General features: G+C 36.1%; 1 protein-coding gene across 1 annotated transcript in view; it reads right to left on the bottom strand.

Moving 5' to 3' along the window:
* LOC109224376 overlaps positions 1 to 6,787 on the bottom strand; it is an 8,453-nt gene extending 1,666 nt beyond the window's left edge. The window contains exons 1-9 of the mRNA XM_019388956.1: positions 6,741 to 6,787; positions 6,342 to 6,431; positions 5,564 to 5,634; positions 5,439 to 5,464; positions 5,070 to 5,155; positions 2,098 to 2,612; positions 1,714 to 1,828; positions 701 to 931; positions 461 to 582 (exon numbers count right to left, since the gene is read on the bottom strand). Of these exons, the coding sequence (XP_019244501.1) occupies positions 461 to 582; positions 701 to 931; positions 1,714 to 1,828; positions 2,098 to 2,612; positions 5,070 to 5,155; positions 5,439 to 5,464; positions 5,564 to 5,634; positions 6,342 to 6,431; positions 6,741 to 6,787 (1,303 nt within the window). The remainder of the gene's footprint in view (positions 1 to 460; positions 583 to 700; positions 932 to 1,713; positions 1,829 to 2,097; positions 2,613 to 5,069; positions 5,156 to 5,438; positions 5,465 to 5,563; positions 5,635 to 6,341; positions 6,432 to 6,740) is intronic.

Raw genomic sequence — 21,599 nt, 5'->3', positions numbered from 1 at the left:
CTTTTCTTAATGGAGAAAATACGAAAAGAAGGCAAGTGTGGGATGTATATAGGCAAGCGTGGGATATATGTATATCTTTTCTTACACGTGTAGGGTTATATAAACAGTACACATTGTCTTTGACTTTTACATGCCCGTGTCTTACGAGATAAACTTGCATCAAGGCACACCAACTGCAGAAAACATAATCCAAGTTGCACATTTTTCAACCCCAGCGTGCAATAAAAGATTAGATAACTGATCTGGTCTTTGTCATGAGAATGTACATTCAGTACTTCTACAGCTAGGCCTCTGGATGACTCAACGCATATATACTTAATGAGACCAAACAAGATCCCCACATAAAAAGGCATAATCTTAGAGAGGTAAATTGATCTTCTTATGTATTACCTAAACAAAATATTGAAAGGGAATAAGGTAATGAGAAAAGAATATAGATATTATCAGTGTACGACTGTACGTCGAGAATCACTGCACAGGGTTGTGGATGCAAGTACAAGCAGCTCAACATCATTTCTGAACGTTCTCATCACCAAATCTTTGACATGCATGAACTCCACCAGAGCAATATATTTCTCAGACCTACAATTAATGGGAAATGCAAATAAATTTCTAGTAGAAACCTTCCTGGGCAAGGGGCGCCACTTCTGCTTTGCGACCCTTACCCTTTGCCGGTAGAGATATTAAGGCAGAAACTGACCTTTCTCTCTCACTTGCAAAGAAATACAGTCCTATGTCTTCTTTACCCGGATAACGATTGTGGAATAAACTTGACCAGATATGCCCACGAGGAACTAGTTCAAATTGAAGAGTATCAGGCAATAGCCTCGAGAACTCATACACCTTACGTCTAACTCTTGAAGGAGGATAAGCCTGGATCGGATCTTTGGGCATCTCAGGTTTAAGATCACCAAAGATGACAAAACTTCCCCTAAAATGCAAAGAGGAAAAGAAAGACAAATAATTATAGGGAAGAGAGCATGGATTACTGTTGAATGGTGCAAATTCCTTAAGTAAAAGAAACATCTTCAATATATATGTAGCCTGCAGAATAATGAAACGGAAACTTTTCTGTTTTTCACGCATGACAAAAGACATATTTGACTTTCAAGGGCACAAAAAGATCCATTCAAACAATAGCTCAGACGAAAAGACAGAGAGAGAGTTTCACATGCAGCTATTGTTTTGCATTCTACATCTCATTAACTTGCAGAACTGAATTTTTTATAGAAAATAAACAATACGTGGCTCCCATTTAGCCTACAAATAATTGTTCCCCATATATGAAAACATAAGGTGGCCATGATACAATGATGTAGAGCGGCAGTAACTTCAAGGAATGTCACAACTCTCAATTATGTAGGAGCAGAAAGTTACCATCCCACAGGCACAGATTCCCAAAGGAATGCTGCCCACCAGGGCTAGAACAGATGGGGAACCAAGTGTTGTAGCTAGGTTCAAACCTGGGATCTCCAAGTTGTTACACTATGCATCAACCACTAGGCCATCCCCTGGGGACTAACATTCCATTATGAACTAGAATGTATATGTTTCCTTACTTGTCAATGGGGAACTTAGAGAGAAAAGGTCAATCAGTCAGCCGACAACCAGCCATAAAAAAAGCTAGCATGCAAAAATAGAGATGAGCTGAATTTGCCCAGGGACTATGTTAATTAATGTTGGTAATTAAAGTGCATGATGAAGGGTACTTACTTCCATGAAGGAACTCCAGCTGGATCACAAGGGTGCGTCTTAGGTGGAATCATCATTTGACTCGCATTCACAGCATCCGGGCTCCTAAGCTCCAGAATGGTAGAACCACCACAACCTTAAAAGTAGGCTACATCAGTTGTATGTAAGTAAAAAAGTAAACAAATTTTGCTAACAAATTTTTACCGATATACCTAGAGTCTGCTGGATGGTGTAAGGAAAATCATTTCCAAAGAGAATATTCAACTCTAAATATATCAGCGTCATTCATTTAACTTTTAATTGAGTATATGATAGAACGTGAAATTTCTGATTGAGTAAAAGATATATGAAGAGAACGAATCAGAACAAGTAAAGAGTACAAGAGCTGTCTGTGAATGCTTAAACCTTTAGATGATTGACCTGGTTTCTTGGTCATTTCAGTGATTTTGGCATTTTGAGGATTCTGAGGTTTCAAACATCCTGCTGCACCTAAAGAACGCTGCACTGTACTCTTCTCAGGAAAAGAATTTGGAATTTGAGCTCTAGGCTTGTTAAAATTCCCCCCAGCCACAGTTGCCATGGATTTGGCTGATACACCTCCTGAGGAGCCAGTAATTTTCAGCAGAGATCCATATTTCTTGACGCCTGATGATAGGCCAAGTGCTTCTTCAACAGACAGATATCTCGTTTTCCCAGTCTGTACCTCCTTTTCCCAGTTAATACAATGCCCACTGGGAAACTTTCTTGATTTCTTGGATTGCTCAGTGCTGTGACCAATCTTTGCAGCGGCATGTAACTTGGATCCCTCAGATAACTTATTTTCGGGTCCAGGTGATGAAGACACTTTTTTCTTGCCAATATCACATTCTTCACAGCACCAATCCTTTGGTGCATCTTCAGAATAGGCTAGCACACAATACCTGGAAGTAAGAGAAAAGCAAAAGTTTCAAAAGCAGGAAAAGGACTATGTGCGCAGAAAAGACAGACATTATTTAAGAGAATGTATGTTCAAACAAGTAAGGATTTTATAGATGACAAAAAAAGCAAGCACAGAGACAGTGCTAGTAGATTACATAATCTGGGATCCCCCTTATACAAAAACAAAAAGAGAGGATTCCTTCTGCACAAGAATCTTATTCCTGTAGAGAACGGATGTAGTCTACATGCTATTTTCATCCTTTACACCTTGAAAGTTGCACCAAAAAGCCAAAAACCCTAGGCATCTAAACTTTCAATTATTTAGGAGAATTGAATGCCACATCATGCTAATGAAAGAATCAAAGTGTCCCTTAAGAGGAACCCAAGATCCAATACCCTTTAGGACCAGGCAGTGGAAGAATCCAGAAAGACCAGACAATCCCTAAGAGGCTATATCAATTTCATATAGGCTTTTTGTTCCATTATACACTTTATCCCCACTTAAAATTCCAAAAAAGGGGAAGAAAAGCTGGCAAACTAACTAGCAATTTCCTTCTAAGAGGAGCAGACCCTTGTGTGGAAAGATCAACTTCTCAGAAATGGCAAATCAACCAAAAGAGAAGGGGTTTGGGATCGGGAAGTTTGTTCGTAAATCCATGGTTTTTTAGGAAAATGTTTGTTCACAAAGAACATATAGTTATGGCACAAGGTGATTACAAGCAAGTAAAAATTAAGAGAGTCATGGAATACAGCTTTCTGCCTGATTGTCCACCCTTTCATGTCAGCAAACAAGAGAGAGAGAGAGAGAGAGAGAGAGAGAGAGAGAGAGAGAGAGAGAAAGAGAGAGAGAGGGAGGGAGAGAGAGAGAGAGAGATTCTTTTGAATCCTATTGCCAAGTGAATTTCACATCTGCATATATATCATTAACTTCACAATATTTTTTACTTCAACTTCTAATACTTCCTTTTTATCAAATTTTCCAACAGAATGAGGCGGACAATTATCATTCTGGATAATTTATGTAGCCTTTTAAAACAGAATTTTCTCCAAACAACACTTCAATTTATAATATTTTTAAGGCAACATGAATTCTCAAGTGGGAGAATACGCATACATGATTGTTGTATCCATAAATAGACGTCAAAACAGTCATGAGCATCCGGAACCTGAGGGGGCATCTGCCACGAAATTTATGTCCGATGGTGGTCAAATGATCTCTTCATTTCTTCAAAAGTAAAACTGCGCACAACAAAGAATAATAGCAATATACTTATATAAATTTAACCAATCATATCATTGTTAATAATTGTAGGAAATGAAGAAGAAGGATATTGCAAGACAGAATAAGCTGGAGGCATACCCATAGTGCGGTCTGTTTAGAATATAATTGTTGCACTTTGCATGGGTAGATATTAGAGGAGGACAAAAGACAGTGAAAGATCGGGGGCCATTAATTATTTTTTGGAAACGGAAGCGTAAATGGAATTGATTACAAATTCGACTTTTCAGAAGCAAATGGTTAGTGTTTTACGTTACCAATGCGACCCTTCAGAAGCAAAACTATAGTCTTTTCCCGAATCGATTTGTTTGTTATATGTGGTAGAATGAATAAGAAATTGTAGAAAAAGGGAGAAAATAGATAAATACCAATGCTGGTCGTATGAAGCGCCACATCACTTTTCTCATTCCCAATTTTATATATATATATATATATATATAGAAACAATGCTATTCAAGCTATTGAACACATTCATATGCTTTTTTCTACCTTCTATTTATATGCAACAATTAATGAATCAATGTTTCCTTCTTTAGACCTTCCCCTTATCTATCAAAGTTAGAATTTTTCTTAAGTTGCGAATAGGGGGAAAATGAATTGAGAAAAGATCGTCTAAATCATTTCTTCAGTTTAAAACGTTCAAGTGCTTCTCAAATTCAACTCCATTAAAAATAACTATCATTATGCTAGATTAGGGGTGGCAAAATGGTTAAAAGAAAACAGTTAACCACCTATATTATCTACTTAAAATGGGTTGGATTATGAACTTTTTAAAAACGGGTCAAATATGGATAAGAACCATATTATCCATTAGAAAATGGATAACGAATGAGTAACCAATAGAAAATCAATGAGTCTAATTTTTACATTTGTAAAGCCTCAAATTGGGGGTTCCTCAAGTTAGGGAGACCAAGCTAGCGTTAGATTTAGTTGAAACTTAAAAAAATAATTTTTGAAAGATGAAATTATATTTGGACATGCATTTTATTTGAAAAAAATTTGAAGTTTTGTGAGTGGGAGAACAAGTTTCACCCAAAATCTACCCTAAACTAGANAGAGAGAGAGAGAGAGAGAGAGAGAGAGAGAGAGAGAGAGAGAGAGAGAGAGAGAGAGTCATGGAATACAGCTTTCTGCCTGATTGTCCACCCTTTCATGTCAGCAAACAAGAGAGAGAGCTTACTGATGGGCATGAACATTTTTACACCGACAGCAGGTAATAATTGCTTCTTGAACACCAACATCACCGCAATTTCCACAAATTGTTTCCTGCAAGTTCATACAGAAAACACAAAAAATTCAGAAGCTGATTGAATCCAGCTTAATCGAAGATTGCCTTCTAGTTTTCGCAATGAACAAGTAACTTGGTGCTATCAAAATGCTCCTTTTTTTTTATCAAGTTTATATAAAAATTGCTCCCTTCAGCTTCTTTTGTTGCACAGAATAAGATTACCATATGAATAGAATGAAGAACGAGGAAACAAAATGGCATTAGTTACACAAAGCTAAATCATAATCAGCAAAATCAAGTTCTCATTGTCTTTGAGCTCACATACTTATCTTCCACTATAAATCCTCCTTTTGCACCATATGCATATTCACCAGTGCATTCCAATTATTGTCCAAACATGTTACTTTTCCAGAATATGCTTGGTTACATTCTATCCAAACAGAAACTCCTCCAGTACTCCTTGCAGAAGCACTTGAACGGACTAAAGAACTGTAAAAGCACAATACCAGTTTTCATCCTGCCATTGTAAATAAATGACTTAAGCAATTCGATTTGCTTCTCTTTTGTACTTATACCATTGGACACAATCTATGTTGCGCTATCAACATCCTCCCCTACATCTTCTTTTGGACTGGAAAGGAGATTTTTCAGAGCAATGAAGAAGGCCTGTTGTAGTTAGAGAAGAAATTCCTAAATGCAAAAAATATAGCTCTCCAATCTACTTGTCCATCTAACAATGCACTCTATCATATAGTAATGTTTATCTTTGCAGCAAAAAGAAATAAAAAGAAAAACCTAACTGTAGTGCAGTACTCATTGATGTTAAACTATTTTAACCAGGTTGACTCTTAGAGTAAAACATCCTAAACACTAGCTAAATTTTATTCCACATCTGCTAATACATGCACAGAGGTATTACTAGTAGAACAAGGTAGAAGCAAACATTCTTAGTAGCGAAAAAGCAACAGAATATCTGAACATGAGGCAAGCATTGAGTAAAAATAGATCAGGATATGGGATATTGAATTGCACTCAAGATAAGTTAGGACTTGGGACAATAGAATTGCACTCATATAATAAATGCAGAAGTACTGAATATACAAGGTCAAAGCTTCACAAGTCTGACTGGTTATTTCTATCCTATAGATAACCCGCCTGTAATTACAATTACCTAGCTATCTCTATTGACTAAATAAGAGCACAAAGCCTGAAACACCAAATTACATAGGAGACACGACAGAAAAATTAGAGCACGAAGCCTGAAGAACAACAAATCTAGCAAGAACCTTAAGCTCCAAGGTCAATTGTTCATTCCTACAGACAGCACGCAAGTGACAATGGAGAATATTAAATTCTCGCTTGAAACTTCAGGACTACATGCTGTGGAATCATACTAATCTTTATGTGAACTAGGAGAAGAAACATCTGTTAAAAACTTGAACATGAATTAGCAAGATTTTCCTTGCTTGCCAGGTGGAACTCCAAAACCAACAAAGCTTTCCTAATGTGCAAACACCACAAATGAAGGAACTAAGGAATAGCCACAGTTGCATGCATCGGTTGCTGCTTTGTAGTGCTTCTGCTCTCCAAACCAGGTTTCTGGCAACAACTCAAATCATCAACCTATGCAGCAGGACAGCATTTCCATTGACCTTTACTGCTCCAAACATTCCTTTACTCTAGAATAGAAGGGGGTAGTTGACTCGGACAAATGAGCTTGAGCCCAAGAGGTCAATTTGGTATTAAAGAGTATGCTGAAAGTGAACGAAACTCAGAACTTTTAAATAGTCAACATCTTAAAGAAGACTATCTATTCACTCTTTTCCAGTTATAAAGATCTTAAGTCAGATATGCTTGGCAGTCTTGCTCTCTCGCATATTTCTGAAGTGGTTAACTAGAAAGCCAGAGGACAGTTATCAACAAGGAGTAACATATTGGAAGAAAAAAAACTTGAAAAAGATCGAAAACATCTTTAAGACCATTTAGCTTCACATTAAGCCAATGGAGTTGGAAGATTTTCCAAAACCTAATGAGGTTTGGTAAATGCCTGTAGTATATATCGAGAATCAAGAGAAGCTCATCTATAGGGTCAATACACGATACAAGACAATGAACAATCTTTAAGATAAGCTAGCTTATTTGCAAATCCAATTTGCAGCTACGTGGTGCAGCATTTAACTCTTGCTAAAGACTCTCTTCTTCTCACTTCCCTTTGCACCTTTTCACAAGTGCAATCGTCCCCAAAAATAAATAGAGAAAGAAAAAGAGCGTGATATAAGACAATTTTTGATCTAAAACATTGTATCATACGGAGGGCCATCCTGGAAATGCGTAATTTACATAAGGAATTCTCAGGGAAATAATTGATCCTGGCAACAGCAACCAAGCAAATAAAATTTGGAGTACAGAAACTAGGTGACCATTATTGGGTTGAACGTGATGACAATGCAAATAGAAACATGCTATGAGTCAGTATGACAAAACAAAGGCTATATTATAGTGGTAGAACCAGGTGATGAGCACAATTAGCAAGAAATCGCATTATCTGATAACGGAATGCTAGAGATGGCAATTCAACGTAAAGTAACTATAATCTAACATTTATTGTACGTACAGAAGGACCCAACTCACAGAAGCATATTGATTACTAGTGACTAATGGAGATAAAATTGAAGCTGCTAATATTGTGGGACAGCAATATATGTCATAGATCACAAAAGTTGATACATTGTTTGACGATCAAATCCAGAATTTTATTACCACGCTGTTGATGAAGAGAAAAGGGCAATGTTGTGAGTTAAATTGTTAAGGTTTTGTGTCAATCTAGTTGCCTTACTCATATAGAAGATGTTACTATAGCACTTGTACAGAATTCAAGCTTCTTATAAAAGGAAAACATACCAGACAAACTTACTTGAGAGTTGTAAATTTGAGAAAGTTAATATTGTCTATTCTCGGTAAGTGCAACATGTCACCCCTTACATCTGATGTACTATATAAATATTTGGAATATAAAGATACTATCCATCAAAGACTGTTAACCATATGAAAATCATCTAGTGAGCTGGTCAAACTTACCAAATATTTGTACCACACGGTATGACCCTCAAACAACAATGTCTATCAGGTATTGGTTAAAGCGACCATCTGAACAATATATTGTATAAGGTAACTTATTTTGGTAAGGCAAGACATGTGAAAATAATGACCCAGTAAGCACCACATCATATGACTCCATTTATCGAGCAATTCTTGGGTGGGATGCATTTTCCATCCAAGTGTTGTATTTGACACTATAACACAATATCAACAACTGGGATAAAAGGGGCATGTTTCACCCTCCTTCCAAAATCAAGAGCATTAATTTGCACATATATGCATATAAGGATAAATTGAAAATTTTAGTGTCAACAATAAAGTGAGAATCAAATGTGAGTTAGCTTCTTAATAATACACTGCTCGAAGTAGAACAACTAAGAGTTTAAATATTAATAAGCTCAAGAAGATAATTAGAAGATAAAATGCATAGAATTATAAATTGACTGGAGCTGATCTGTCCTTTTTGCCCGAGAATTAAAGTATGAATTTTCTTCTTGTTTAAGTGATTTCAAATATAAAACTGACCCACAAAATAATATTGTGTTTTCTTGGCCTTTTCTTTTTGAACTGGTAAGAGCTGAATTTATAAATGTCAACAGCCAAGCTCAAAGACAGTGCTTGTGAGTTACAAGATTATAGATCCCCTCTTATAAAAACAAAAGGCAGATCGCAACTGCACAAAAAAGAAACTTTATTCTTGTAGTGAGTTTATGAACTCTAACATGCCCTATTTGTCTTTTACATCTTAAATGTTGCACCAAAAGCCAAAAACCACAAAATATTGTACTTTAGCACCTGTTTTCTCAGCCATTACTAGACACGTTTTAATATTATATACACACAAATAATAAAAATTGTGATTTTTCCAAGAAAGATACTCTCTCCGGTGCAAAATAAGTGATTTTTTGGATGTTTTCACACAGATTAAGAAATTCACCTTTTAGCATTAATTAGCAATAGAATTGACCATATTAACCTTTTCTATCTCACATAAACACTCCTAACACATATTCCAACACTATTTACTCCGAGGACAATGTAGGAAAAAAATAATTAATTCAGTCTTGAAATCTGAAAAAATTACTTATTTTGGACCACAAGAAAAAAGCCAAAAAATCACTTATTTTGGACCGGAGGGAGTAGTACAGTAATAAAAATTGAGCAAAAATTATAGAATAAAAAAATAGTCTCTCATGATGGTCTTCTTCAATTAATTACTCGTCTACACTAATCTCAAACAGAAGACTCTAGATTGAGAAACAGAAAACCCCAATAGATATGAAGGTTCTCGAAGTTAAAACTTATTATTCTAGTTAACACTTATTTATCATGGAAACTGCCAATCAATGCCCCATTTTCTATCTGTGCAGAGATTCACAACTACTCTCTTCGCTTCATTCTTTCTTTTAAGGTCTTTAAACACTCCTTAACTTATACACACCAGCAATGTAAAGAATTTTTTCACTATCAACTGACCTTTAATAGCACAAAACTTGCATTATCTTCAAGGTTACAATCCCATTTTTATACCTATAATATCTTTTGGTTAACCTGATAGTCTGAAAATTCTTTACACTATCGGTGTAAATATAAGGTAAACTATTCAAGTATACTCGTCTAATTGGAACAATAAGGGTAAAAAAATGACTTTTTTCTTCTTCTTTTTTAACTTCAAAATTTAAGCAAATTAGTTAGCTGAAATGACTAATATTTAGGACCAAAAGTAGGATTAATTCTGATAATCTATTTTTGCCGCGTATCGTATTATTCCAATTCAACATACCAGAAAAAAACATTTTAAAAATGCTATAGAAAAGATAGGTTTAGCGACACTGACTCAAGGCATACAAACCCCAAAAACTGAACAAATCCCTCAGACATTTTCAGCCACCTCTATACGAACATTGAATCCAGTATCAAAACCTCGAAATCTTATCTAACCTTTTATTTTTAATTTATTCATTTTCCTTTGAAAATAATACAAGAAACATAAACACTCTACTAAGTATTAAATAGCATATTTACAACCTTGCCCTTTTAAGTTTTGCTTACAAATGTGCTCACTTTTTGATAAAAAGGAAAAGTGAAAGAAAAAGAAACAGACACACACATAAACCCACAGTAATCATCTCAAAAAAAGAATGTCGCCCTTTGCCATTGGAGAAAAAAAAAAGATGATTAGTGACTGTGAATGTCACTTAAAAACAAAAACAGAAGCATGGATTGCATGGATATTCGCTGTGGGAAAACCAAAAAAATAATAAAATAAGTAATATAGCAACAAAAAACTAGGGTTTTACCATGTGGGCCTGAAATGCTGCTGTTTTGTTCCTTTTGCCTCGGAGAGTGAATGGTCAAATGCGTTCCACGGCGGATCACCGACAAAGAAAAAAAATGCAAGGGTCCTACACAGCACCCAACTTTTGGCCTTTTGATTATTGACGAATTAATGAGGGGGAAAAAAATCACAGCATTTATCTTCGGGACAGTGCCAGTTGAAAACGCCGGTTGCATTTAACTGGCACAATTCGTGTTTTCTGGAAAGTGGAGAGACCAGTGAGAGATTCTTTACATTTATTTTCTCGTAGAGGACCTGTACTTTTAATAATTGTTAATTTGTACCTTGTGGTTTTGATAATTGCACTTAGACGTTTTGCTACTACTGATTTGGGGGCAATAGGTGCCAAAAACTAAAATTGGTTCATTTATCGGCAGTTAGTCATAAAAGTGAGAAGTTATGTGTTCTGTATGTTAGTGAAAAAAATTGCTTTATTGTTAAGAGGTCGACATCAAAAGCTTCGTTTTTAGGAAAAAGTCTTTAATTTTTACTTAAGAGCGATGAAGTAAAATAAGTAAAGGTGGCACATCATATATTAATTCTCGTATAGCATGAATATTTTAATTCCAGAAACTGCATGTTATTTTCGGAACGTCCATTTCATGGTGGAAAAGGTACATTGTACTAACTTTTCGTCGATTAGTGCCATTTACAATCACTTTATAAAATGACTAAAATGCCAATGACAATGTCCGTATATCTTCAAATTAAGTCAAACCAACATAAATTAGTTTTTTCGATTTTAGTCTTTCAAATCATATAACATACTATATCATATTCTTCCAAATTTTACAAGGATATTTGATATATAAACAAAATTAAAGATATAAATTGAAATATTATTGAGGTACTATATTTTTAGTAAAAGTTTCAAAAATTGACCGTCATGAAATCACATTACAATATAATGTAGGGTGAGAAAATTTAGTGACATGACCTGCAGAGCTCTAGTGTTGCTTGTTTTAGACATCAAAGTTAGTAATTTTTAGTGGATATACTTGTAAACTGAATACAGTTATATTCTTTTGTTGGTAAATAAGGTCATATGGTTTATAATGCAGTTAAGTAAAATAAAGACCCTACGCCGCTAAGAGTACATTAAATTAAGTGTCAAATATAAAATTATTTTGAAACCAACTCCACATATTGACAAGATAGATTATATAAATCAATGAACATAGCTAAACACTATTACAAAAAGGAAATTATTTTGCAATTCACTAAAACATTCTATTAGAAAAATATTTGTCTTTCTTTAGTTAAGGATAACATTTTTAGTGTTATTTCTACACGTTTTCAAATGCGTGCTTGAAATATTTTTCAACATACATACCAGTCAATTGTCTCCACTGGGTCGTTATTGTTGTATGCGTACTAGTCAATTGTGACTCAAATAATAAGGGTACAATTATGAGAAAATTTCATAAAGCACTATCTTTTAGTGGCAATTAGCTATCTATTGATACCATTTGCTATATTACGGATTGTAGATACGTTTTCTGTTGTTATAAGATGTATTAGATGTATTTAAGCTACTGTATTCATGAATACAGTAGCAAAAATAGGCGTGAATCAGGGAAGTCCATCTAATCAGTTGTTGTATTCGAGTGTATTCGACTGTATTTATGGCGTGAAACATGGGATTACAGCTGGACAGATTATTGTATTCGACTGTATTCACGGCGTGAAACAGGGGATTACACTGTTTTTAAACGAAAAGTGAATCAATTAACATAATAGACTCATAATATAACTCAATTATAACACACAAAAATTGTATTTCCAGTTATAAAAAAGATTCTCAACCGAAAAATACCTCAAAAACATAGCAATCTTCAGAGAAATTATATAATACATCTGAATACATAAATTATATTAATTAAAAAAATATATGAATACATTCATGGTATATAGCGAGACAGTGAATATAATGAAATACATAGAATATATCGGGATTCATTGAAATACAATGAAAAAAAAGACAGTGAATACAATGAAATACATGGAATACAGCGAATACATTGAATTACAATGAAAAAAAAGATAATGAATACAATAAAATACATGAAAATACAACGTAAAAACCAAGACCCAACAACTCTCTTCACCTGAAATCAACTCTCTTCTCTTTCTGCATTTTACATACATATATACATACAATATGGCCTTAGCTCCCGCTCAGCTCTCTAAGCCTTTTTTCCCACCAAACCCAAATCACAAGCGCCGCCTTTTTCATTACCTGCTACCCAAAAGATTCAATCTCGGCTGTTCCGTCGCCGCTGCTCCATCGGCCACTGTATCCAAGGCCTCCGCTAAGGTGAAATCTGTCAAGGCGAGGCAGATCATAGACAGCAAGGGCAATCCTACCGTCGAGGTTGATCTGGTTACCGGCGATGATATTCTTTACCGATCGGCGGTTCTAAGTGGAGCTTCCACCGGGATCTATGAGGCTCTAGAGCTTAAAGATTGTGACTAATGATAGGTGATGTGGGTGAGAGGAATTTTGAGATTGAGCATCGTGTTCTCAGGAAATGGAAGAAGAGAATGGCATGTATCAAAGTAGAGAGAGAAAGAAAATAGTGTAACTGAATAGCGTATTTAGTGGCTTATGGGTAGGAGGTAACCAAAATTAGATATTTTGCTATAAACATTAAAAGGTATCTATAGAATATAATTTTTTTAAATGATATTTATTTAAAATAAATAAGGTGTTAACATTTGCTATAGGAGGTAAAATTCCTACGAGATTATCCAACGCCCAATTAAGGAAAAGACCACATCAAAGCGTCGTGTCACCTTTATTTTGCTGCAGCCTAAGCGGTTGTTTTATTTCAATACAATTTATTTAAGCGTGACTAAGATATATCATATATGGTCATATAGGAGTGATTTTATGGTGTGCCTCACATAACTAACATTAGTTGTGTGGGGGCTCTTTTTTTCTCACACATTTGTGGACCCATATCTTACATGTGTGGGTCCACAAATTCTGGGACCACACAGTTATGAGATAAAAAAAAAAGATCTCATATAACTAGCGTCAGTTGTGTGAGGCACAAAATAAAATTTTTCGCTCATATAGTTGCCATGTTTTAAAATATGAAGTTGGAGTTTGATTATAACTCACGTCTAGGCAAATTACTTATAAGTTTAACAAAAATAATGTATAGGGTAAAATATATTCATATTAAATGATCGCATGAGAAAGTAACACGTGGAGCCGAAGACAGAAGACAATCGGGTCCGAAGGAAACGATCTCGTTTTTTATCGGAGAGAATGGTATTCATAAAGGCGAAATAAATGCCTGCCACCCGGTAACAATTAAGGGAGAGTATTCTACAACATTAAGTATATGGTCCGTTACGTTATAGAGAATATGACATTCACTGCCTATCGTTATACATTTTTCAATGGTCCTCATAATTGTTATTAAAGAGGGGCTTGATCCTAGGACCTTGTTCCCTTGGTACAACTATAAATAGTGAGCTCTACAATCATTGTAAATGACCCGAATTTTCTGACAAGCATGTACTATACTTTGTTAAAGCTCAATAAAATTTTACCTTCTTGCTTATTTATATTGTTATTACAGCCTCCGGAAGCTTTGCTCTCGGAACCAAGTTTTGTGCCGTTTTATCTCAACTTCAAGGCTAAGTTTTACATTTTTGTCTAATTTATTTATCATTTTAGGATCAAGTCCATACACTTATTTATAAATCACGTATAAATTTAATTGTACCGTTTTACGGGTAAACAAATAATGCTTTGATAAGTGAGACATTCGATAATACACCTTAAGTTAGTCTCTTTACGTCACGAGAACGACTATGCAGGTTTCATGCCATGTAATTTCCGTCGTTTAGAATACTATGTTTTTAAAAATGAGTATACGTTATAGAGTAACCTTTTTACTTATATAATCTATATTTGGAAGTTTGATGAGTTAGAGCATTATGACTCACGTAAACATTTACATACTGTGAACACGTGATTTTTGTCCTATATGAATTACTCCCACAAATTCAAAACAAAATAATTTTTCCATTGTTTGCAATTGCGTGGATTTTCGTAGCATTTTTTGTTAATTGCTTGCATTTGTCTGTGCATGTTTATTTTATTTGATTCATGAAAAATATAAAAAATATGTTGCATTTGCATTTAGGATTTTGATTTTACATTTTTTTTAAGTAATTAGAAAGTTAGTTGTTTTATAAAAATGGAAAAATCACAAAAAATAACTTATTTTGCACCTTTTAATTTTGGTTTTTGATTTTTGGTAGTTTTTCCTTTAATTTGGTTTTTTATTTATTTGTGATAATTATTAGTTAGATTAATTAGTATTTTTGATAGGCTAATTTGGTTTTATGATTTAACTTAGGATTTTATTTTTTGAAAAAAAAAAGGACTTAAAAAGAGAAATAAAAAAAAGAGAAAGAAAGGAGTTGAAGAGATCAATTTTGGGCTAAATTAAATTTCCCAGCCCAATTCAATTCCCTGAAACCCGTTTAACCGGCCCAACTCCACCCCAAATACCCGATCTGCCCCATCCATAACCCAAACGACCCCGTCCATAGCCCAAACGATCCCGTTTGACTTTGGCTGAATCCCAACCGTTGATTTCCTTCAAATCCAACGGTTGGGAACTATGGGTATGGACAGTATAAAAGTGTCGGAACCCTTACGCCCCCCCCCCCCCTCCCGTTTCGTCTCCCTCATCCCCTTTCATCAGAGACTCTCCCAACCAAACCCTAAGCGCCGCCCTAATTTTCCACCGCCTCAGCCGGCGGTGCCACCTCCAAACCACCCCAAATCAACACCCCAAACCCTCCTTCACTCCTCCATTCCAAATCTTCACTTCTTTTTCCTCGGATCCTCACAGAACGCGTCGAATCTTAAATCAAAAGATGAACCCTAAATCCCAAAATTTTCAGTTCAAGATTTCATTGAAGATTTTAGGTCCATTTTGATTTTAGTCGTGTGTTTTTGATAAAGAACACACGATTAATCTCAGATTGAGCCGAAAAATTGAAGGATTTCGAAGAATCAGTCCCTATTCCTCATTGGTCCGAGATTCTTGGGTATTTTCTTTACCTCTAGATAGTTTTATGTTATTTTCTCATCCCCTTCTACTCTTTCTTTTATTTTCTGATTTTTCATTTTTATTTTTCACCATATGTATTTGCATGTTAGTTTTAGGTTATGACTGATTATTTGTGTTCTGTTTCAAAGTTTGGATAAGCAATAATCGTAGGTTGGTTTTGGATTAATTTTGTTAAAAAAAGGGGTTTAGATTGTTTTTGTTGTTTGGACCCGAATTGTTCGAGTCTTTAAGACCCTGCAATTTGAGTATTTAAGAGTTGTAGGCTTTCAAATGATAATGGGTTTCTGAAATCAGAAAGCCCAAATGGGTAAGGATTCGATTGGTTTTGTTGAGCCCAGGGCTGGGTTAATTATTGGGTCACTTGACCCATGACATTTCTGGGTAATTAGCAGGGGTTGTAAGGGTAATTTAGGAACTCTAGGAAGGGGAATCTTGCATAACTGATTGAGGAAGCTTCTAGGAAGCTGGGGTGGGGACTAAATTGAAGTTCTGAATTTTACACTAAGGGTACCTAAGCTAAAATAAAAATATCAAAAGGATTAGGGTGCAAAACTAGTTGCATTTCTGCAGCCCTAATGCCTTGCCTATAAAGTCACCTTTGCTTGAGATTCAAGGCAGAGAATTTAAGGGATCAGATCTGGGAAAAATTAGAAACGGCTGAGTATTCTCTCAAGTGAAAAGAGGCTAAAAATTGTTTGGAGTTTGCTTGGTTTTTGGAGTTCTAAATTACTGTGATAAATCAGAGTTTCAAAGTTCAATAGAGTAATTCGAATATGGGTTTCCAAAGTGTGGATCCGAATCAAAAATCTGAAGTTTGTTGTGCACTGTTCCATTGTTTGTCGCAATATTGCTGCTGTGGACTGAAGTTTTGATCCTTAATCACTTCTTTTCCTTCTGTTTTGATTGTTGTATCCAGGTACTCTCTTCACACTATGAATGGAAATGAAGTTTTTGGCTAAGCTGTGGTGTTGAGTTATTTAATTCAAGTTGAAGAAGTTGATAAATGCTAATTCCTTGTTACTTATTAGCTATGTGATCTTACTGTATTTTTGGTTTGGTATCTATTCTAGTCTAGCTTCTTAAGTGTAGTCATTCGTATTACCTATTTGTTCTAAGGTTTGGAGTTGAGATTTTATATGACTGTGGTTGATTCAAGAATTTTCATTCTAGCATAACATGTGTAATTGAGAATGGTGGCTATCGAGCTTACTGACGAGGCTAGCTGGTCTTTGAAAATGTTTTATAGCTATGGGTGGGATGCTTATTAGTTTGGTTCACTCATGTTGTAGGTTCAGCAGTTTTGGATTAATTTTATCCCCCCTTAATCGTTTCTTTAGATTTGCTTGCGAGTAACTTGAAGTATAGTCTAACGGTTTCAGTTTTTCTCATGCAATCCTGCCTTTCTCACACATGAGAATCTTAGAGTTTAATAAGATCTTAAATGGAACCTGAACTTGACTCATGGAATTCTCAGATTTAGATCACTTCTTTACATTTGGTTTTTCTATAGCAAGCTTGAGTCATATGGTTTGTTTAAGTATGTTAGCATGAAATCAGAACTCAGCAGGTGAATGAAGCCTATCTGAAACTTTGAAATTGCTTTCTTTTGCTGGAAATTCGAATGGATGGTTTAAAATGATGAAATAGTCTGCACGAATTATTAATACTTGGTTGTCCAAATTCTGAATTTTCATTACAATGTGGTTTTCCTGCAACGACTAGTGCTTAAAGCACTGAATTGGGCTATAGCATTGGCCCAGTTGTGCCAAGTTTCCTTTGCTGGGTACATTTCAGTTTTTGGGCTTCACGTTTGAGCCTATTTGTGTTTTCCTGCTTATTGACAAAAATGGTTAGTTGGACGATGGGTGCATAACCTACCTGGGCTCTTTTAATAAGTTCAATTTGATGTCACGAACTGTTAGCATACGAATTATTGACATTGAGTTTGAAACTTTTGCATTAGTGATTAGAAATTCTTCATGCAGTTTAATTTAGTTAATTCCCTTTAAAATTGGAATTGAGGTTCGCCATGCCAAATAAAATCTTAAAACGCATGGCCCTCGCTTGTTTAGTATTTTAATCCTTAGAAATCAAGGCGTGCCATTTAGTTGAATTTTCATGGCCCTCGCAAAATTGAAAGTGCGTAGTTGTTTTAGGCGCGCTATTAAAAATTACCTTCCTAAACTCGGGTGCGCATTTATGTGACCCAAATCCAAATCTCAACAACGTCAGATAAAATGTGTTGCGGACTGCGGATGCATTTATGTGACGTGGTTCAAGACACGTTTTATGTGACGTTGAATCTTCCTAAAAGATAATTAAATAAAAGCGGTTATAAAGTTTAAAATTGCACCGTAGGCTAAAACATGTACTAAAATTAGATAATAGGCCAATTATCACAGTTGAGCGACCGTGCTAAAACCACGGAATCCGGGAATGCCTAACACCTTTTCCCGGGTTAACAGAATTCCTTACCCGGATTTCTGTGTTCGCGGACTGTAATACAGAGTCAATCTTTTCCTCGATTCGGGATTTGAATTGGTGACTTGGGACACCATAAAATTATCCCAACTGGCGACTCTGAATATAATAAATAAATAATTCCGTTTTGATTGTCACTTTAAGTCGGGAAAAACTCCCTTATACCCCTTCCAGGTGTAGAAAAAAGGAGGTGTGACAGCTGTGGCAACTCTGCTGGGGACAAGAACCCGGATTCTCTGGTTCAGGGTTCAAGAATTCGAGCTTAGAATCATTATTATATTGACTTTATTTATTATCTAGTTTTGTTACATGTTTGAGCCTAATGTGCTAAGTGTTGCTTTTTACCGCTTTGATGTTATCTGAACTGTATATAAACTGTTACGAAACCCTTCTCTTCTCATCTTCAGGGATGTGCACGCTGGCGTGACTCCCTATTCTGTTAGTGTCATACCTTGAAATAAGAAAGAGGCTCGGACAAGTTACAAAGCCGGATGGCCTTTTGGTGGTACGTAGCCCCCTCCTCGGCTCGAGTTGTCCGCTCGGGTACACAAGTCTAGAACAACATACCCAGGTTTTGAACCTAGAATAACTCAGCCTCATGCCGGATCCCTAGTAGGAACGCTTGTTTGCATCATATGCATTCTACTTTGGGGATTCAACACAGGGGTTGGGTCTGTTTAGGACATGTGTTCCCAAAATAACAAACCATCTTGATGCATCCTATGTGCTACATGTTGCATTTCTTCAAGGTTAAAAGGGTCATTTGGCGGACCAATGATAGTTGAGGGCAAATGAAAAGAAAGAAAAAAAAAGAAAAAAAAAAATGGTGAAGGGTAGAAGGNGCAAATGAAAAGAAAGAAAAAAAAGAAAAAAAAAAGAGAGGGTGAAGTGTGAAAAATAAAGCAAGTAGGGCCCGATTATGTTTTCTGCCACATTTTTGAAAAAGAAAAGAAAAAAAAGAAAATAAAAAATTCAAAAAGATTTTGCACTTTCCCATCATTTTTCAAAAAAAAAAAATCAAAAAAAAGAGGAAAAAGAAAATTCAAAAAGAGTTTACATGTTTCATCAGTTTTCAAATGAAAAGAAAAAAAAGCATATTTTCTCTGAATTAGTTGTTTTTTAATTCTCGACCGTATCCAATCTGCCCGAACTAGGCATACCTGATTCTCGTCTTCCGGGGCATGATACGTAGACAATCCACATAGGGTCCGGTCTTCCTAGTAAATTTTAGGTTCTTGGCTTTGCGGGGTCTTAGCCATTTTTTGCACTTCTAGCCACCTTTTGGCCAAATAAGCAATTTTGCAAAAATAGCCTCAATCATGTCTTGCATGTGTCCAGTAGGGAGTGTTATTGTCTCACATAGTGTTGGTTTAAAGTTTTCTCATACAGGTGTGGATCTACTTACCGGAGTTTGAGCATGACAGACACCCTGAGACCATCCAGTCAGAAAAGATTTTCTTTTGAAGTTCTTCTTTGGGAAGTTAATGAAAAATGAAAAACAAATTCTTTTATTTTCATTAGAAGTTTAGGACATTGTACATAGAAGAAAAGAAAACAACATGATTTCCTTCCTAAAAAAAAATCAAAAAAAAATATTTTTCTCTTCTAGGATTTTTCCTTAATAGAAAATTTGTGTCAAAAGGAAAAAAAAGAAAAAGAAAATCCGTTAAGCTTGAGTTTAGAATAGGTTATAAAGCATTAAGTCTAGAAAACTCAAAAAAAAAAAGAGATTTGTTTCTTTTATTTCCCTTATCTCGTCAGAGTAGTCGTTAAGAAAAAAAATGAGAAAGTTAGTTTGTTTACTTTATTCCCGATCTTCCAGAACTACGCAAAGATCTGATTCATGCGGCGTCATGATACGTAGGCAACCTACATAGGGTTCGATCGAATTATTTTTTATTATTAAAAGAAAACGGAAAAGGGATAAAAAAGGAAGAAGAAAAAAAAGGGAGAAGATGGTGAAATTATGGGATGTGAGAAATGAGAAGGAAGAAAAAGAGTGATAATCAGAAAAAAAAAGGGGAAGGAAAATGAGCGAGCTAAGAAGTGAGAGGAAAGAAAAGAAAAGAGAAGATTCAAATGGACAAATTGGGATGATGCCAAGTGACCTTATGACCCTCGAAGTCATTCTAGAACCATTAATTGTTGCTAGGTGCATTGCACGCAATGTGATATTTTTGCTGTTAAATGCCCTAACGCTAGCGGGATGACCCCACTTTGTTCCTTTTGATATCTTCATAGCAGAAAGGTGGTTGGTTTGTGGTTCTCAAAGTAGTAACTCCTCTCCACAACATAAAAGGCAATGGCGGACAACAACAAAATTGGGTTGGTTGATACTGGTGCCCGAAAGCAGTTGGTTGAACAGGATACTGGTTTGGCTGATGAGGTAAGGATGTTAAGACAACACATGACGGACATGTATCAGGCCTGGATGACTGGGAAGGCACCATCCCCGCCACCACATAGCTTCTTAGATGCTACCCTTACCCAAACTCCGGTCATAGTGCCAGATGATCCTCCATACTCTCCAAATCCACCCGCTTATCACAGCTTTCCCAACCGCCCTAGTAGCTCCATCACTCGTCCTCCAACTATATTTTCCCAAAAGTGCCCTCCTGTCACATCCACTATCCCCGACAATGAATACCCACTCAAAGCTCATGATGCCCAATATTACCCCTCAGAGGTTGCCCACAAGGTTCCCAACTCATACAAGCAGAGCCCGCGGGATGAGCCTCATGTTGAAAATGAAAAGTTCACAGGAATAGAAGGGCGAGATGAGATATCCAGGAAGCTGAAAGGTATAGAACAGTCCTTAAAGAACAAGCAAGGAATGGGAGACCAGGGTAACATGTCCTACAAAGAATTGTCTGTGTCCCCTGACTTTCGCCTGCCCGCGGGGTTTAAAGTGCCAAATTTTAACTTGTATGATGGGTGTGGAGATCTGGTAGCCCACCTGAGGGTTTATTACCGTGAAATGAGAAGTGTTGGAGAGAAAGATGACTTGTTAATGGCATATTTCAGTAAGAGCTTGACTGGGGCAGCTTTAGAATGGCATAATCTTCAAGATGACGGTAAGTGGCATACATTGGGCGACATGGCTCAAGATTTTTTATTGACACTTTCAATACAAATTAGACATCACCCCAGACCGCTCCTCCCTGTCTAAGATGGAAAAGAAACCGGGGGAAAGCTTTAGGGAGTTTGGGCTCAGATGGAGGGAGCAAGCTGCTCGAGTCAGTCCCCCGATTGGTGAAAAAGAAATGGTTGAGCTTTTCCTACAAGCCCAGGGGCCCACCTACTTCAGTCATTGATCCCGGCCTTGGGTAAGCCTTTCAATAATGTGGTAAAAATGGGGGAGATGGTAGAAGAGGGAATCAAGTCAGGAAAAATCATGAGTTATTCGTCGTTGAAAGATACTACAGAAGACATTCAGAACATCTCAGTAAGTTTGGGTGGAAG

Source organism: Nicotiana attenuata, chromosome 3 (genome assembly GCF_001879085.1).
Source record: "Nicotiana attenuata strain UT chromosome 3, NIATTr2, whole genome shotgun sequence".
Classification (NCBI taxonomy): domain Eukaryota; kingdom Viridiplantae; phylum Streptophyta; class Magnoliopsida; order Solanales; family Solanaceae; genus Nicotiana; species Nicotiana attenuata.
This window is presented reverse-complemented; position numbering and strand designations above follow the sequence as displayed.